The following is an 18589-nucleotide window of genomic DNA, read 5'->3' as shown; positions in this document are numbered from 1 at the left end:
AAGTTTTAAACAGACCAGAATATATTTTATACTTTAAAATGTTCTAAGTAGCCACATTTAGCTTTGATGACAGAATTGCACACACCTGGTAAATGTAAAAGACAGAGGAAAACATTTAATACATCGAGGAAAGCATTTATTAACTGAGATTATGTATTTTCAAATTATTCTTTTAATTCTTTTTATCTGGATAAGTACACTCTTAAAAAAAAGGGTTCTTCAAAGGTTCTTTGGTGAAGGTAATGGTTCTACATAGAACCATTAACACTCAAAGAACCCTTTGAATGCCTTACGGGTTCTTTGGGGTTCAGTAAGGGGTTCTTTGTATGTGCATTATTCAAATTGTGCAAGTACTAACTGTGGTGGTCATGTATGTTTTGGTTTAGATTTAGTTTTTTTATTATTACTAAATATAATAATAATGTAAAAAATAAAATACAAATAATAATAATTTAGTTTAACAAAATTATTTTATGGTTGTTGTTATTGTTGTGTGCTATTGTATAATTATGAGCATGTGTGTTTATTATACACAACACAATATCAATAATAACTTCAATAATAATAATAATAATAATAATAATAATTATTATTATTATTATTATTATTATTATTATTATTATTATTATTATTATTATTAATTCTTCTTCTTATTATTATTATTATTATTAGTGTTATTATTACTAGTGTTTTGTAATTGTGTGGTTTATAATAGCTAAAACTATTGTGTCAAGAGAATAATTTAAGATTATAATGTATAATTTAGATTTTTTCAGAAAAAAAACTTTTTTAAGCTTCAGAACACATTTTTATATTAAATATTAGTGTCTTTAGCAGCTTTAAAAAAGAGCAGGGAGACTGAAACTGCAGTAAAAGAGAATATTCCTCCCCATTGATTCATGACAGGTTAAGCCTGCCACTGTGCTTAACGGAGTCAACTCTTTTAAGAATCAGTTAGCTGTTCTGAATCAGTTTCTCTCTAATGGCGCGCGGATACTCTCTCTCTCAGCGGCAGTGCAGGTTAACCAGCGCCACAGCTCGTGCCACTGGCCTTCTTTCTTCACTCTGAGGTAAGTCTACAGTATTAACGTGTCACACAAGCAGTCGTTTAATCACAAGGTTTTGAACCAGCGGCTACACTTCACGGGTAAACATTCATGTGAGAATGGCTAGTTACGTTCTCAAACAGTGAAATAATTAGATAACGATTTATTTTATTTCTTTAGTTTGACTTGACGACAGCTAACCAACGTTAGCTTACGCTAGCTAGCTAGCTAGCTAGCTAACTATGCAGTTGCTAGGCAAGTATTTAGATGTAGCTAGACTAGCTTCTTAGTTGTCAGACCTCTTAGCTAACCTACCTGTGTAGCTAGCTAGCCAGCTACATAGCAAACAAGGTTTTTACACATAATTACAATAAACTATATAAAGAATAGATGTAACAAAGCAAAATTAATGTTATGTCGCATGGAGTTGCTGTTAAATATAGTCACTACCATTGGATTTTTAGCGAGCTAGCTTGGTAGATAACCTAGCTAGCTAGTTAGCTAGTTGAGAAAATATGTTTATTAGGCTAGCAAAGGATTTTTGGATTTTTGTTGTGTTTCAAAAGTCTAAAAAGCTAAAAATAATTGTATTAATTACAATGGTAAGTATGTTTTGTTTCAGTGAAGATATCAAATGTAAAATAGTTTCTTTTTAGCAGTAGTCAGTGTTTTATACGGAGCCCCTAAAGGGACGTGGTGTATTTTTTTTTTTTTTACGTAGAAAGTGGTGAGTACTGCTTACTAAGTGGTGAGCACCACTTACTAAGTCGTGAGCACCACTTGCTAAGTCGTGAGCACCAGATAATGGTAGCTAGCAAGCTATAGTTTAAACTGGCCACATTTTTCCACAGTGTAATGTGATTAACTAGCTAGGTTAGCTAATGTTATCCATATTTCATCGTGAAATGTTTTAGCTAACGTTAGCTAATGGTAACTACTTTATTTCAGTGGGGAATGTATTAGCTAACATTAGCTATGTTAGCTAATGGTAACTACTTTTTTTTCAGTGGGAAATGTTAACTAACGTTAGCCAGCTTACTCTTATAGGATGTGCACAGAAAAGCTTTTGGGCACACACACACACACACACCAAACACCAAACACAGCGGCTACTTTAACCCAAGCCTACCAACGAGGCTGAAGTTGGTTTGATATTCGCAGCTCCAGATTCGGTTGGCTCGATATTCGCAGCCTCGTATTCCCCGGCTGAAGTTGGTTTGATATTCGCAGCTGCCGCTTCACTGAACCACCGTGAACTAAAGGGAGCGTTCACAAACACCCGCTGTTTATATTAAACACCTCACAGATCAACACTGAAGGAGATAGAATGAAGAAAAGCAGTTCATCTGTTTATTAACAATGTAAATATACAATATATTATTAAATATAATTTTGTGTATTGTAAAATATTTATTTTAATTACTGAATTTATAATTATATATTACAATAAATAATTAAATATATAATTAATAAAATTATATTTTAAAAGCCATTGCGCTCAAAAAATATGAGGCAGATGTTCAAGTGTGATTTTGAAGAACTTTTTCATGTTGGGCCAGACCAAATACACATGATCTGAAGAGTACTAGTCTTCTTCTTTAAGGAAAACCTGGAATTAGCCTGGCCCGAGCTGATTTTATACTTTAAAATGAACTGGCAAACTTTGAAAGACTTTTTCATCTTGGGCCAGAACACATAAACATCAGATGAAGAGAACTACTCTCCCACTTTGAGGGAAACCTGGAATTAGCCTGGCCCGAGCTGATTTTATACTTTAAAATGAACTGGCAACATAGCATACCAATCAATAATGCACAATTTTTTTATGTAAAGCTGATGTTCTAGTGTGATTTTGAAGGACTTTTTCATCTTGGGCCAGACCAAATACACATGATCTGAAGAGTACTAGTCTTCTACTTTAAGAAAAACCTGGAATTAGCCTGGCCCAAGCTGATTTTATACTTTAAAATGAACTGGCAACATGGCCTACCGATCCATAATGCACAATTTTTTTATGTAAAGCTGATGTTCTAGTGTGATTTTGAAGGACTTTTTAATCTTGGGCCGGAACAAATACAAATGATCTGAAGAGAACTAGTCTTCTACTTTAAGGAAAACCTGGAATTAGCCTGGCCCGAGCTGATTTTATACTTTAAAATGAACTGGCAACATAGCATACCGATCCATAATGCACAATTTTTTTATGTAAAGCTGATGTTCCAGTGTGATTTTGAAGGACTTTTTCATATTGGGCCAGACCAAATACACATGATCTAAAGAGTAATAGCCTTCTACTTTAGGGAAAGCCTGGAATTAGCCTGGCCCAAGCTGATTTTATACTTTAAAATTAACTGGCAACATGGCCTACCGATTCATAATGCACAAAGAAATTGAATATAAAGCTGATGTTCTACTGTGATTTTGAAGGACTTTTTAATCTTGGGCCAGAACAAATACACATGATCTGAAGAGTACTAGTCTTCTTCTTTAAGGAAAACCTGGAATTAGCCTGGCCCGAGCTGATTTTATACTTTAAAATGAACTGACAACATAGCATACCGATCCATAATGCACAATTGTTTTTATGTAAAGCTGATGTTCTAGTGTGATTTTGAAGGACTTTTTAATCTTGGGCTAGACCAAATACACATGATCTAAAGAGTACTAGTCTTCTACTTTAGGGAAAGCCTGGAATTAGCCTGGCCCAAGCTGATTTTATACTTTAAAAGTAACTGGCAACATGGCCTACCGATCCATAAGGCACAAAAAAATTGAATATAAAGCTGATGTTCCAGTGTGATTTTGAAGGACTTTTTAATCTTGGGCCAGACCAAATACACATGATCTGAAGAGTACTAGTCTTCTTCTTTAAGGAAAACCTGGAAGTAGCTTGGCCCGAGCTGATTTTATACTTTAAAATGAATTGGCAACATAGCATACCGATCCATAATGCACAATTTTCTTTTTATGTAAAGCTGATGTTCTAGTGTGATTTTGAAGAACTTTTTCATCTTGGGCCAGACCAAATACACATCTAAAGAGTACTAGTCTTCTACTTTAAGGAAATTTTGGGATTTGCCTGGCCCGAGCTGATTTTAGACTGCACAATTAATTGGCAACATGGCAGCACAAAAAAAAAATTATTTAAAGCTGATATTCCAGTATGATTTTGGACTTTTTTTTCAGACCAAATACTCATGAGATGAAGAGTTCTGGTATTCTCAAAATCGATGCTTTATATTCATTATTTCTGTGCAAAATGGCTTTCATGTCATGTTGCCAATTCATTTTAAAGGATAAAATCAGCTCGGGCCAGGCTAATTCCAAGTTTTCCTTAAAGCAGAAGACTAGTTCTCTTCAGATCATGTGTATTTGGTCTGGCCCAAGATTAAAAAGTCCTTCAAAATCACACTAGAACATCAGCTTTACATAAAAAAATGTGCATTATGGGTCGTTATACCATGTTGCCAGTTCATTTTAAAGTATAAAATCAGTTTGGGCCAGGCTAATTCCAGGTTTACCTTAAAGTAGAAGACTACTACTCTTCAGATCATGTGTATTTGGCCTGGCCCAAGATGAAAAAGTCCTTAAAAATCACACTGGAACATCAGCTTTACATAAAAAATTGTGCTTTATGGATCGGTATTCCATGTTGCCAGTTCATTTTAAAGTATAAAATCAGATTGGGCCAGGCTATTTCCAGGTTTTCCTTAAAGTAGAAGACTAGTTCTCTTCAGAACATGTGTATGTGGCCTGGCCCAAGATGAAAAAGTCCTTCAAAATCACACTGGAACATCAGCTTTACATAAAAAATTGTGCTTTATGGATCGGTATTCCATGTTGCCAGTTCATTTTAAAGTATAAAATCAGCTTGGGCCAGGCTAATTCCAGGTTTTCCTTAAAGTAGAAGACTAGTTCTCTTCAGATCATGTGTATTTGTTCCGGCCCAAGAATAAAAAGTCCTTCAAAATCACACTAGAACATCAGCTTTATATTAATTTTTTTTGTGCATTATGGATCGGTAGGCCATGTTGCCAGTTAATTTTAAAGTATAAAATCAGCTCGGGCCAGGCTAATTCCAGGTTTTCCTTAAAGAAGAAGACTAGTACTCTTCAGATCATGAGTATTTGTTCTGGCCCAAGATTAAAAAGTCCTTCAAAATCACAGTAGAACATCAGCTTTATATTCAATTTCTTTGTGCATTATGGATCGTTATTCCATGTTGCCAGTTCATTTTAAAGTATAAAATCAGCTCGGGCCAGGCTAATTCCAGGTTTTCCTTAAAGAAGAACACTAGTACTCTTCAGACCATGTGTATTTGGTCTGGCCCAAGATTAAAAAGTCCTTCAAAATCACACTAGAACATCAGCTTTACATAAAAAAAATTGTGCATTATGGATTGGTATGCTATGTTGCCAGTTAATTTTAAAGTATAAAATCAGCTTGGGCCAGGCTAATTCCAGGTTTTCCTTAAAGTAGAAGACTAGTTCTCTTTAGATCATGTGTATTTGTTCTGGCCCAAGATTAAAAAAATCTTCAAAATTGTACTGGAACAGTGGCTTTTTTGTGCAAAATGGCTCGTTATACCATGTTGCCAATTCATTTTAAAGTATAAAATCAGCTTGGGCCAGGCTAATTCCAGGTTTTTCTTAAAGTAGAAGACAGATACTCTTCAGATCATGTGTATTTGGTCTGGCCCAAGATTAAAAAGTCCTTCAAAATCACACTGGAACATCAGCTTTAAATTAAACTTTTTTGTGCCTTATGGATCGGTATGCCATGTTGCCAGTTAATTTTAAAGTATAAAATCAGCTTGGGCCAGGCTAATTCCAGGCTTTATCTAAAGTAGAAGACTAGTACTCTTTAGATCATGTCTATTTGGTCTGGCCCAAGATTAAAAAGTCCTTCAAAATCACACTAGAACATCAGCTTTATATTCAATTTCTTTGTGCATTATGGATCGTTATTCCATGTTGCCAGTTCATTTTAAAGTATAAAATCAGCTCGGGCCAGGCTAATTCCAGGCTTTCCCTAAAGTAGAAGGCTATTACTCTTTAGATCATGTGTATTTGGTCTGGCCCAAGATTAAAAAGTCCTTCAAAATCACACTAGAACATCAGCTTTAAATTAAACTTTTTTGTGCCTTATGGATCGGTATGCCATGTTGCCAGTTAATTTTAAAGTATAAAATCAGCTTGGGCCAGGCTCATTCCAGGCTTTCCCTAAAGTAGAAGACTAGTACTCTTTAGATCATGTCTATTTGGTCTGGCCCAAGATTAAAAAGTCCTTCAAAATCACACTAGAACATCAGCTTTACATAAAAACAATTGTGCATTATGGATCGGTATTCCATGTTGTCAGTTCATTTTAAAGTACAAAATCAGCTCGGGCCAGGCTAATTCCAGGCTTTCCTTAAAGTAGAAGACTAGTTCTCTTCAGATCATGTGTATTTGTTCTGGCCCAAGATTAAAAGATTCTTCAAAATTGTACTGGAACAGTGGCTTTTTTGTGCAAAATGGCTCGTTATACGATGTTGCCAATTCATTTTAAAGTATAAAATCAGCTTGGGCCAGGCTAATTCCAGGTTTCTCTTAAAGTAGAAGACTAGTACTCTTTAGATCATGTGTATTTGGTCTGGCCCAAGATTAAAAAGTCCTTCAAAATCACACTAGAACATCAGCTTTACATAAAAACAATTGTGCATTATGGATCGGTATTCCATGTTGCCAGTTCATTTTAAAGTATAAAATCAGCTCGGGCCAGGCTAATTCCAGGTTTTCCTTAAAGTAGAAGACGAGTACTCTTTAGATCATGTGTATTTGGTCTGGCCCAAGATTAAAAAGTCCTTCAAAATCACACTAGAACATCAGCTTTATATTCAATTTTTTTGTGCATTATGGATCGGTAGGCCATGTTGCCAGTTAATTTTAAAGTATAAAATCAGCTTGGGCCAGGCTAATTCCAGGCTTTCCCTAAAGTAGAAGGCGAGTACTCTTTAGGTCATGTGTATTTGGTCTGGCCCAATATGAAAAAGTCCTTCAAAATCACACTGGAACATCAGCTTTACATAAAAAAAATTATGCATTATGGATCGGTATGCTATGTTGCCAGTTCATTTTAAAGTATAAAATCAGCTTGGGCCAGGCTATTTCCAGGTTTTCCTTAAAGTAGAAGACTAGTACTCTTTAGATCATGTGTATTTGGTCTGGCCCAAGATTAAAAAGTCCTTCAAAATCACACTAGAACATCAGCTTTATATTAAATTTTTTTGTGCATTATGGATCGGTAGGCCATGTTGCCAGTTAATTTTAAAGTATAAAATCAGCTCGGGCCAGGCTAATTCCAGGTTTTCCTTAAAGAAGAAGACTAGTACTCTTCAGATCATGTGTATTTGGTCTGGCCCAATATGAAAAAGTCCTTCAAAATCACACTGGAACATCAGCTTTACATAAAAGAAATTGTGCATTATGGATCGGTATGCTATGTTGCCAGTTCATTTTAAAGTATAAAATCAGCTCGGGCCAGGCTAATTCCAGGTTTTCCTTAAAGAAGAAGACTAGTACTCTTCAGATCATGTGTATTTGGTCTGGCCCAAGATTAAAAAGTCCTTCAAAATCACACTAGAACATCAGCTTTACATAAAAACAAATGTGCATTATGGATCAGTATTCCATGTTGCCAGTTCATTTTAAAGTACAAAATCAGCTTGGGCCAGGCTAATTCCAGGTTTTCCTTAAAGTAGAAGACTAGTACTCTTTAGATCATGTGTATTTGGTCTGGCCCAAGATTAAAAAGTCCTTCAAAATCACACTAGAACATCAGCTTTATATTCAATTTTTTTGTGCATTATGAATCGGTAGCCCATGTTGCCAGTTAATTTTAAAGTATAAAATCAGCTTGGGCCAGGCTAATTCCAGGCTTTCCCTAAAGTAGAAGGCTATTACTCTTTAGATCATGTGTATTTGGTCTGGCCCAATATGAAAAAGTCCTTCAAAATCACACTGGAACATCAGCTTTACATAAAAAAAATTGTGCATTATGGATCGGTATGCTATGTTGCCAGTTCATTTTAAAGTATAAAATCAGCTTGGGCCAGGCTAATTCCAGGTTTTCCTTAAAGTAGAAGACTAGTACTCTTCAGATCATGTGTATTTGATCTGGCCCAAGATTAAAAAGTCCTTCAAAATCACACTAAAACATCAGCTTTACATAAAAAAAATTGTGCATTATGGATTGGTATGCTATGTTGCCAGTTCATTTTAAACTATGAAATCAGCTCGGGCAAGGCTAATTCCAGGTTTTCCTTAAAGCAGAAGACTAGTTCTCTTCAGATCATGTGTATTTGTTCTGGCCCAAGATTAAAAAATTCTTCAAAATTGTACTGGAACAGTGGCTTTTTTGTGCAAAATGGCTCGTTATACCATGTTGCCAGTTAATTTTAAAGTATAAAATCAGCTCGGGCCAGGCTAATTCCAGGTTTTCCTTAAAGTAGAAGACTAGTACTCTTTAGATCATGTGTATTTGTGCTGGCCCAAGATTAAAAAGTCCTTCAAAATCACACTAGAACATCAGCTTTATTTTCAATTTTTTTGTGCATTATGAATCGGTAGGCCATGTTGCCAGTTAATTTTAAAGTATAAAATCAGCTTGGGCCAGGCTAATTCCAGGCTTTCCCTAAAGTAGAAGGCTATTACTCTTTAGATCATGTGTATTTGGTCTGGCCCAATATGAAAAAGTCCTTCAAAATCACACTGGAACATCAGCTTTACATAAAAAAATTGTGCATTATGGATCGGTATGCTATGTTGCCAGTTCATTTTAAAGTATAAAATCAGCTCGGGCCAGGCTAATTCCAGGTTTTCCTTAAAGTAGAAGACTAGTTCTCTTCAGATCATGTGTATTTGTTCCGGCCCAAGATTAAAAAGTCCTTTAAAATCACACTAGAACATCAGCTTTATTTTCAATTTCTTTGTGCATTATGGATCGTTATTACATGTTGCCAGTTCATTTTAAAGTATAAAATCAGCTTGGGCCAGGCTAATTCCAGGCTTTCCCTAAAGTAGAAGGCTATTACTTTTTAGATCATGTGTATTTGGTCTGGCCCAATATGAAAAAGTCCTTCAAAATCACACTGGAACATCAGCTTTACATAAAAAAAATTGTGCATTATGGATCGGTATGCTATGTTGCCAGTTCATTTTAAAGTATAAAATCAGCTCGGGCCAGGCTAATTCCAGGTTTTCCTTAAAGTAGATGACTAGTTCTCTTCAGATCATGTGTATTTGATCTGTCCCAAGATGAAAAAGTCCTTCAAAATCACACTAGAACATCAGCTTTACATAAAAAAATTGTGCATTATGGATCGGTAGGCCATGTTGCCAGTTCATTTTAAAGTATAAAATCAGCTTGGGCCAGGCTAATTCCAGGTTTTTCTTAAAGTAGAAGACTAGTACTCTTCAGATCATGTGTATTTGTTCTGGCCCAAGATTAAAAAGTCCTTCAAAATCACACTAGAACATCAGCTTTATATTCAATTTTTTTGTGCATTATGAATCGGTAGCCCATGTTGCCAGTTCATTTTAAAGTATAAAATCAGCTTGGGCCAGGCTAATTCCAGGCTTTCCCTAAAGTAGAAGGCTATTACTCTTTAGATCATGTGTATTTGGTCTGGCCCAATATGAAAAAGTCCTTCAAAATCACACTGGAACATCAGCTTTACATAAAAAAATTGTGCATTATGGATCGGTATGCTATGTTGCCAGTTCATTTTAAAGTATAAAATCAGCTCGGGCCAGGCTAATTCCAGGTTTTCCTTAAAGTAGAAGACTAGTTCTCTTCAGATCATGTGTATTTGTTCTGGCCCAAGATCCTTCAAAATCACACTAGAACATCAGCTTTATATTCAATTTTTTGTGCATTATGGATCGGTAGGCCATGTTGCCAGTTAATTTTAAAGTATAAAATCAGCTCGGGCCAGGCTAATTCCAGGTTTTCCTTAAGGAAGAAGACTAGTACTCTTCAGATCATGTGTATTTGGTCTAGCCCAAGATTAAAAAGTCCTTCAAAATCACACTAGAACATCAGCTTTACATAAAAAAATTGTGCATTATGGCTCGTTATACCATGTTGCCAGTTCATTTTAAAGTATAAAATCAGCTTGGGCCAGGCTAATTCCAGGTTTTCCTTAAAGTAGAAGACTAGTACTCTTCAGATCATGTGTATTTGATCTGGCCCAAGATTAAAAAGTCCTTCAAAATCACACTAAAACATCAGCTTTACATAAAAAAAATTGTGCATTATGGATTGGTATGCTATGTTGCCAGTTCATTTTAAACTATGAAATCAGCTCGGGCCAGGCTAATTCCAGGTTTTCCTTAAAGTAGAAGACTAGTTCTCTTCAGATCATGTGTATTTGTTCTGGCCCAAGATTAAAAAATTCTTCAAAATTGTACTGGAACAGTGGCTTTTTTGTGCAAAATGGCTCGTTATACCATGTTGCCAGTTAATTTTAAAGTATAAAATCAGCTCGGGCCAGGCTAATTCCAGGTTTTCCTTAAAGTAGAAGACTAGTACTCTTTAGATCATGTGTATTTGTGCTGGCCCAAGATTAAAAAGTCCTTCAAAATCACACTAGAACATCAGCTTTATTTTCAATTTTTTTGTGCATTATGAATCGGTAGGCCATGTTGCCAGTTAATTTTAAAGTATAAAATCAGCTTGGGCCAGGCTAATTCCAGGCTTTCCCTAAAGTAGAAGGCTATTACTCTTTAGATCATGTGTATTTGGTCTGGCCCAATATGAAAAAGTCCTTCAAAATCACACTGGAACATCAGCTTTACATAAAAAAATTGTGCATTATGGATCGGTATGCTATGTTGCCAGTTCATTTTAAAGTATAAAATCAGCTCGGGCCAGGCTAATTCCAGGTTTTCCTTAAAGTAGAAGACTAGTTCTCTTCAGATCATGTGTATTTGTTCCGGCCCAAGATTAAAAAGTCCTTCAAAATCACACTAGAACATCAGCTTTACATAAAAAAATTGTGCATTATGGATCGGTAGGCCATGTTGCCAGTTCATTTTAAAGTATAAAATCAGCTTGGGCCAGGCTAATTCCAGGTTTTTCTTAAAGTAGAAGACTAGTACTCTTCAGATCATGTGTATTTGGTCTGGCCCAAGATGAAAAAGTCCTTCAAAATCACACTAGAACATCAGCTTTACATAAAAAAATTGTGCATTATTGATTGGTATGCTATGTTGCCAGTTCATTTTAAAGTATAAAATCAGCTCGGGCCAGGCTAATTCCAGGTTTCCCTCAAAGTGGGAGAGTAGTTCTCTTCATCTGATGTTTATGTGTTCTGGCCCAAGATGAAAAAGTCTTTCAAAGTTTGCCAGTTCATTTTAAAGTATAAAATCAGCTCGGGCCAGGCTAATTCCAGGTTTTCCTTAAAGAAGAAGACTAGTACTCTTCAGATCATGTGTATTTGGTCTGGCCCAACATGAAAAAGTTCTTCAAAATCACACTTGAACATCTGCCTCATATTTTTTGAGCGCAATGGCTTTTAAAATATAATTTTATTAATTATATATTTAATTATTTATTGTAATATATAATTATAAATTCAGTAATTAAAATAAATATTTTACAATACACAAAATTATATTTAATAATATATTGTATATTTACATTGTTAATAAACAGATGAACTGCTTTTCTTCATTCTATCTCCTTCAGTGTTGATCTGTGAGGTGTTTAATATAAACAGCGGGTGTTTGTGAACGCTCCCTTTAGTTCACGGTGGTTCAGTGAAGCGGCAGCTGCGAATATCAAACCAACTTCAGCCGGGGAATACGAGGCTGCGAATATCGAGCCAACCGAATCTGGAGCTGCGAATATCAAACCAACTTCAGCCTCGTAGCCTACCATATATTGTACAGAGAGCAATGAAAGCCTTAAAGCTAAGCTAAATTAGCTAGCAATAGGTTAGCAAGCTAGATCTTTGTAAAAGCAGCCTACATTTGATCACACATGGCAGCTAAATAAATATGATTTTGATAACTGGATTGTGTGTGTGTGTGTGTGTCCGCGTGCCCGCGCCCAAAAGCTCTTTCTGTGCACATCTAATAAGAGTTAGCTGGCTATCGTTAGCTAAAACATTTCACAATGAAATATAGATAACATTAGCTAAGCTAGCTAGTTAATCACATTACACTGTGGAACATATGCCAGTTTAAACTATAGCTTGCTAGCTACCGTTATCTGGTGCTCACGAGTTAGTATGTGGTGCTCACGACTTAGTAAGCGGTGCTCACCACTTTCTATGTAAAAAAAAAAAAATACACCACGTCCCTTTAGGGGCTCAGTAGTTTTACTTTCCAAGATGTATGAAAGAATTGATGTTTGGTTAATGTCATAGTATTTTTAGTTTTTGTTTGTACAGTAAGGGTTTTAGAATATTTTTTCTCTGAATATGACTAAAAACATAATTTGCGTGAGCCTGACAATAAACAAAATGGCAATTTCAGTCATTTTATGTTTTCTTTTTTCTTCTTTTTTTCTCTGTTTCTAGACAATGAGTGACTACATATCCTGGAAACCTGCTGAAGTATGCCAGTGGCTAGAGAGAAACAATTTGGGAGAATTCTCTAATGTTTTTATGGGTGAGATCCACCTCATTAACTAGATTCTAAAGGAACACCCTGGTCCATGTACTATTGTCCCAGTTGCTCTGTTAAGAAATATTCATTATCAAAATATTTAAGACATTTACAGTATTTTCATGAGAATGAACCTAACTTCTCTGTCAGATGCGGACTTGACAATGGATGCCCTAATGTTTACAAGAAAATAAGTTCTTTCAAGGTTCATATTTTCCGCAAACATAAATCAGTCAAAAGGAACTTGGATGAAGAGCACAAGCTGCAGTATGAAATTGAAGATGTTGAGGAAGATTGTGATGAAATTGTCCATACAGAATTGCTGTCTGATAAATTAAGCCATTTTACAGAAAATGTCCAGAAACACTTTGGCCTGTTTTGTTTAAAGCTGCAAGAAAAACACATAATTCCTAAGACTGTTACCCAAAGTATTTCACAGGAGGTTAAAAGTTTAATCGAGTTGTTCAATGAACAGTATCGAGCTCTGCTAAAGACTTGTCTTCAAGAAGAGCACACAGAGCTTGAAAGACGTTCAGATCTTAAAGTCCTAATTGAAGACAATTTATTTGGAAAGTGCTTTGAGCATGTTACATCAGACTATCAGTTTGAACGATATTGCATAAAAGAGTTTGGATTGGTTCAACCTGTTGAGTACATTCTTGGAACTGACCAGAGCGGGAAAAAGGACACTTTTCAATACATACCTATTTTGGAAGTTCTAAGTCATATTTTAAACAGAAAAGAAGTGTTTTTCTTTGTACAGGAGAAGAGAGTTTCTGATGGAGCGGCATTAACCGATTTCACTGATGGGTCTTTTTTTCAGAAGAAACAAGCGCTGCTTGGTTGCAACAAGTCTGACAAGTTGTTGACACTGCAATTGTACACAGATGAGTTTGAAATTTTGAATACACTTGGTTCAAAAAAACTGATTCATAAGATAGCCTGTTTTTATTTTGTGGTTGGAAATCTACCTCTGAAGTACCGCTCACAACTTAAGAACATACACGTCGCTGTTTTAGTCCGAAACAAGCTGTTACAGAAATATGGCTATGAGCCCATTCTTCAGCCGCTCATCTGTGATCTCATAGAGCTGCAATTGAAGGGAATATCAGTCAGTGTTGATGACCAAACTCATGTTTTCAAAGGAGTGCTTTTTTCCATTTCAGCTGACAACCTCTCTGCCCATTCTCTTGCTGGTTTCAATACATGTTTTAGTCATGGCTTTATTTGTCGATTCTGTATGTGCCATCATGACAACATGCATAATGCAATTGATGAGGCGTCTTGCATTCGTCGGACCTCTGATGATCACAAAAGCCATTTAGCAGTTGAAAATTCAAAAAGTCTCTATGGTGTTGCTGGACATTGTCCATTTGAAAAAATTCCTCATTTTGAGGTGACTGAATCTTTTCCACCAGACCTCATGCACGATGTTTTAGAGGGTGTAATTCCACATGTTACACGGCTAGTCTTAAAGAAACTCAACAGTGATAAACTTATCACGATTCAGCAGTTGAATGAACGACTACAAGAGTTCCCTTTTGGACAAAATGATGTTACACACAAGCCAGTGTTTTTGAGACAGACAGTCCTGCAGGGAAGTGGAATTCAAGGAAAAGCTGTTGAAAAGCTTGTATTGTTTCGTCTTCTTCCTTTTCTAATAGGAAACTTTGTTCCTAAACGGAATACCCACTGGGATCTCTATCTTTTATTGCGATCAGTATGTGACATCCTTCTTGCACCGGTCATAAAAACAAGTTGGCTAAGTCCTCTGACGGCTCTAATAACAGACTTTCTGACAAGTTTTCAAAGATCGTTTCCAGATGATTTCATACCAAAGATCCATTACTTGGTTCACTATCCACGACTGATAGAGAATTTTGGACCTCTGAGGGCACACTGGTGTCTTCGATATGAGGCAAAGCACCTGTATTTCAAACGACTCTCATCTGTAGTCAACAACTACCAAAATATTGCTAAAACTCTTGCAAAGCGCTACCAAATGAGACAGTGTTGGGAGTCCCAGTCTAGTACCACCAATTCAGAAGTAGTTCCAGATAATGTGACCAAAATACCTCTAAGAGCACTCCCGGCTCCACTAATGGAAATTGTTGCAAGTGATTCTGCAAACTTAGCAGAATCTGTGTGGAAAGCGAAACAATTGGAGCATGACAGAGTCCAATACAAAGTCGGTGATTTCTACATTCTGGACCTTTTGCATGCAGAGGAGATTCCAGTTTTTTTGAAACTGATTTACATAATCAAGTTTCATGAGGAGTGGAAATTGTGTGGTAGGATTTACCAAAGTTCTCACTATTCAGAACATTTACATGCCTATGGTGTGAAGTCAACTACCCATTGGATGGTTGTGAACCCTGGTGAAGAAGTGGACTATCATCCCCTTGACTGTTACGCTGATGAGAAGGATGACCTTTACATCACCCTGCATCATCGTCCTGTGAGAAATAACTTAATCTTAAGTAAAAGACACTTGCACTGAAGTACATACAGACTAGCCAAACTGAGTAGTCAGCACACGCAAAGCTACAGAACTAGCACATTTAGTACATTGCAAAATTGAATTTTGGATTATTTTGCGATTTTATGATTTTTTTTTTTTAAATAAATATCATACTGCTTAGACAATGTGTTAACCATCACCTTAAAATCACCTAGCTAATGAAAAGCTATATTAAAGACTATGAAAACTGTTAACAGACTAAAGTTTTACTATAGCAGTGTGACATTTGTATGAAATTATGAAATTTAATGTTCTTCAGTAAGGTGTAAAATATAACTTTTTTTTTTTCCCCTTAGAGCATGAGATTGACGGAGCAACTTTAGGTGTTTTCACAGAGCGAATGGCAGAGAGACTCATACCCATAATTAAAAAACAGGCCGTTTTTATGTCTCTTCTGGAAAAACTGAAAACAAGTGAAGCACACAGGTAAGTTCTATTCTGCCAAAATTTATACTGTACTGTACTAGGTGTGAAAAAAAAAAAGATTCTTAAAATCAAGTCGATTCAATAAATCATTGATGATACCCAGTTCTATACTGTACAGTGGCATCACACATTTGTCCAGTGTTAATGTAATTCAGTTCTCACTGTTTATTTACAAGTCTGCAAACTCTACTGAAATAAATAATTATAATTTTGTAACATTTGTATATTTTATCGTAGACCTTTGATGGTAGACGTACAAAGACGTGACTCAAGAGCACGGGATTCATCTCATATTGCCTTTCCCCCATTGTTGTTGGCTGCACTGGAGAGAAGAGACCATGAACTCAAAAGCTCAAGGAAGTCAAAAACAAGGACCCTACTACTACAGGCTCTCTTTGACCATCTGTCTAGTAAAACTTTGTAAGTACTTTTTTTTAAATACACAACGTGCCAACATTTGTAAATGTTATAATCCAGGTCAAATAATCAATTTAAAAGTTCTGTAATATTTATAATATTTTTTGCATCTTATCCAAGGTACCCAACACATCACCAGTATGTTGAGTTGTTGTCTTCACTCATAACTGTATACCCATACCTGAAAGAGAACTTTGGATCAGGTTATGTAAGTATTTAACAATAAACTTTTTTCTTTGCAGATGTTGGTGTAAATGGCTTTACGTTGGTGCCTCATTTTTCTGATTATTAGGATGCTTTGCATGAGTCCTTAAAGAACAAATTTAAAAAGGAAAGACGTCCCTTGGTCAGTGATGAAGAAGTGGCCAGAATGAGAAGAAAGTTTTCCATTACAGGTTCTGGCAGAAAACGTACATCTGAGGTTGTCCAAATACCACTTAATGCAGTGAGAACCCCTGTAAGTACAAAAGAACCCACGCACTGTATCTGTGTAGATCTTACATTTCACTATTATTTATTGTCTATCGTGACAGTTTATGGTGAATGTATTAATTCAGGTTAATGGTCCTACTGCAACAGAAGAAGTGTGTGTGGAGGAAAGAAACATTACTGAAATTGTGAAGACTATGGCTGAAGAGGTAAAGAAAATTCGCCCGGATATGATGTTCCTGCAAGAGCAAATGACAAAGACAAGAGAGTACCGAAGGACATATATCCTCTCTCATCCTACAAGAGAGATTTTGATGGAATTCCCTTGCCTCAGGCTTCCTGAAATCGTATGTTTTTTTTTGCCTTGGTCAGTTTGCAATTAACACATTTTGTTACATGCTGACACCTTTGTTCTTGAACTTCCAACAGCTGCTTTTGGAAATGAAAGCTCTTCAACACATCGATGTAGACAAGCAAGTCACTTTAGTGCTAAACAAAATGGCCCCCATGATTTTACTGCGAGCGTCACACTCCACCATAATAAAGAGATGTCTGGAGACCATTGAAGACTGTCAGGAAGGTGCAGTAAAAAAAGGTAAGAATTATCATAGTACAACCATAATTTAAAAAAAAGCATTACACTATTTTGTACAATGATTGATTTTGATAAATATACATGGTAAATATCCAAATGAGGTATACATCATGTCAGAATACTATGACCACCCCTTGTTTGTAACTGATCATATACAAGCACTATGTAGTTTTATAATTACTGGTAGTAGTCCATCTGTTCCTCTGTATAGGAAGTGTCTAATAGAGTGGGCAGTGAGTGGACAGTGTTGAGTCCATAATTATTTTTTATTGATCATAGGTCTGCAGTTGGAGACAGCCATCCTGTGCCTTCCGTCTCTGTTCAGTGAGGATGCCTCACTTCTCTTCGCATTTGAGGAAGTAAGTTTCTTTAAAAACTCAAATGAGTTACATGTTGATGTATTTATCTCTTTTACAGCAATGGTAATTTTCTGTTTTGTGTAGTCAGGCACATCCCAGGTGGTCACACCACAGATTATCCTGAGTGGGTGTAAGGAGGGAGTGCCCTTGCAGCACAGTTTGGTGAAAGTCACCATGGACAAGGAAATCATAGTGGAAGACTGCACAGACATCTCCCTTGCCCTCTGTGTACTGTTCAGCACCTACTTTGTCTTCGGAGTGGAGTATCCTAAGGGACTTAAAAAAACTCTTACATTCCTTGAAGCATTTGTGTTTAAAATGAAAGAAGAGAAATTTCTTCCAATTACACTGAAACGAGTATTCAATTCTCTCTGTGAGTAGATTGTGTAAATAAGAGCTGTGTAGAATGAAGGACTTCTCACAGCAGTTTAATTGCTGTTTAATTAAATGCATTTAATAGTTTATCATTTTGCTACATTTAGTGTAACATCCAGCATATTTCAGGTTTGTTGTATTTCCATATGTGTTTATTTTAGAACTATAAATGCTGCACTTAACCCCACCCCCACACCGATGCTATATGCATTGAATGGGCAAATGCCATGGTTTAGTTTAGTTTAGCCTTGTATTTTTGGTGATTTTAGTCATGCACATAAGTACTTGAATTTAAAAAGGATGAGCTTTTTTATTGTTACATTTACACAAGTATCCAATTCTCTCTTTCAGTATCCTTACCTTTTTATTTCCTTGTACTTTTATACTTTTATACAGTCTGTAGTCTGCATTATTTATTGTCCTCCTAATTATTCTTAGCACAGCACTGCTGCTGGAGTTTTGGACATCACAAAACATTTCAACTTCACACAACATTAAAAAGCCTCACTTTCTGCATGGACAAATGTAATTTTGATATATTGACTAAAGATTAATTGTTTATATGAATTAACACAATAAATGCAATAATTTGCTATGATTATACCGTTACCTGTCTATTTTGTTGTGTTCTAAGCAATACAATTGTATATTTATGTTTTATAGTATTTGTATTACATCAAGAAAAGGGCAGTACATGTTTGCTGATAGCACCACCTTTAAAAAGTGTTCTATATAGCACCATTAAGGGTTCTATATAGAACCCTTTT

At 35.9% G+C, this 18589-nt stretch overlaps 1 protein-coding gene across 4 annotated transcripts; it reads left to right on the top strand.

The window, feature by feature from the left end:
* Window positions 1–725: 725 nt before the first annotated feature.
* Window positions 726–18423, top strand: LOC111197430 (sterile alpha motif domain-containing protein 3). Of its 4 annotated transcripts, XM_049466609.1 has the most exons (10): window positions 764–1070; window positions 12613–12703; window positions 15518–15647; window positions 15885–16067; window positions 16185–16272; window positions 16357–16521; window positions 16622–16840; window positions 16923–17088; window positions 17368–17447; window positions 17532–18423. In XM_049466609.1, the coding sequence occupies exons 2-10, from the start codon at window positions 12616–12618 to the stop codon at window positions 17826–17828; spliced, it is 1416 nt and encodes a 471-aa protein (XP_049322566.1). In that variant the 5' UTR covers window positions 764–1070; window positions 12613–12615; the 3' UTR covers window positions 17829–18423. The 4 variants fall into 4 exon arrangements, with proteins under 4 accessions (XP_049322564.1, XP_049322566.1, XP_049322565.1 ...); XM_049466610.1 differs by lacking the exons at window positions 764–1070; window positions 12613–12703 and adding an exon at window positions 13541–15158; XM_049466607.1 differs by lacking the exons at window positions 15885–16067; window positions 16185–16272; window positions 16357–16521; ... (2 more) ...; window positions 17368–17447; window positions 17532–18423 and having other exon boundaries at window positions 726–1070; window positions 12613–15647.
* Window positions 18424–18589: the final 166 nt, after the last annotated feature.

This window comes from Astyanax mexicanus, chromosome 17, assembly GCF_023375975.1.
Source record: "Astyanax mexicanus isolate ESR-SI-001 chromosome 17, AstMex3_surface, whole genome shotgun sequence".
Lineage (NCBI taxonomy): Eukaryota > Metazoa > Chordata > Actinopteri > Characiformes > Acestrorhamphidae > Astyanax > Astyanax mexicanus.
Note: the sequence above shows the minus strand (reverse complement) of the source record. Positions and strands in the feature narration are given on the sequence as shown.

Bases quoted from the DNA above. Each gene is read 5' to 3' on its own strand.
- LOC111197430 (XM_049466607.1), top strand. From the start codon at position 12,750: ATGTACTATTGTCCCAGTTGCTCTGTTAAGAAATATTCATTATCAAAA.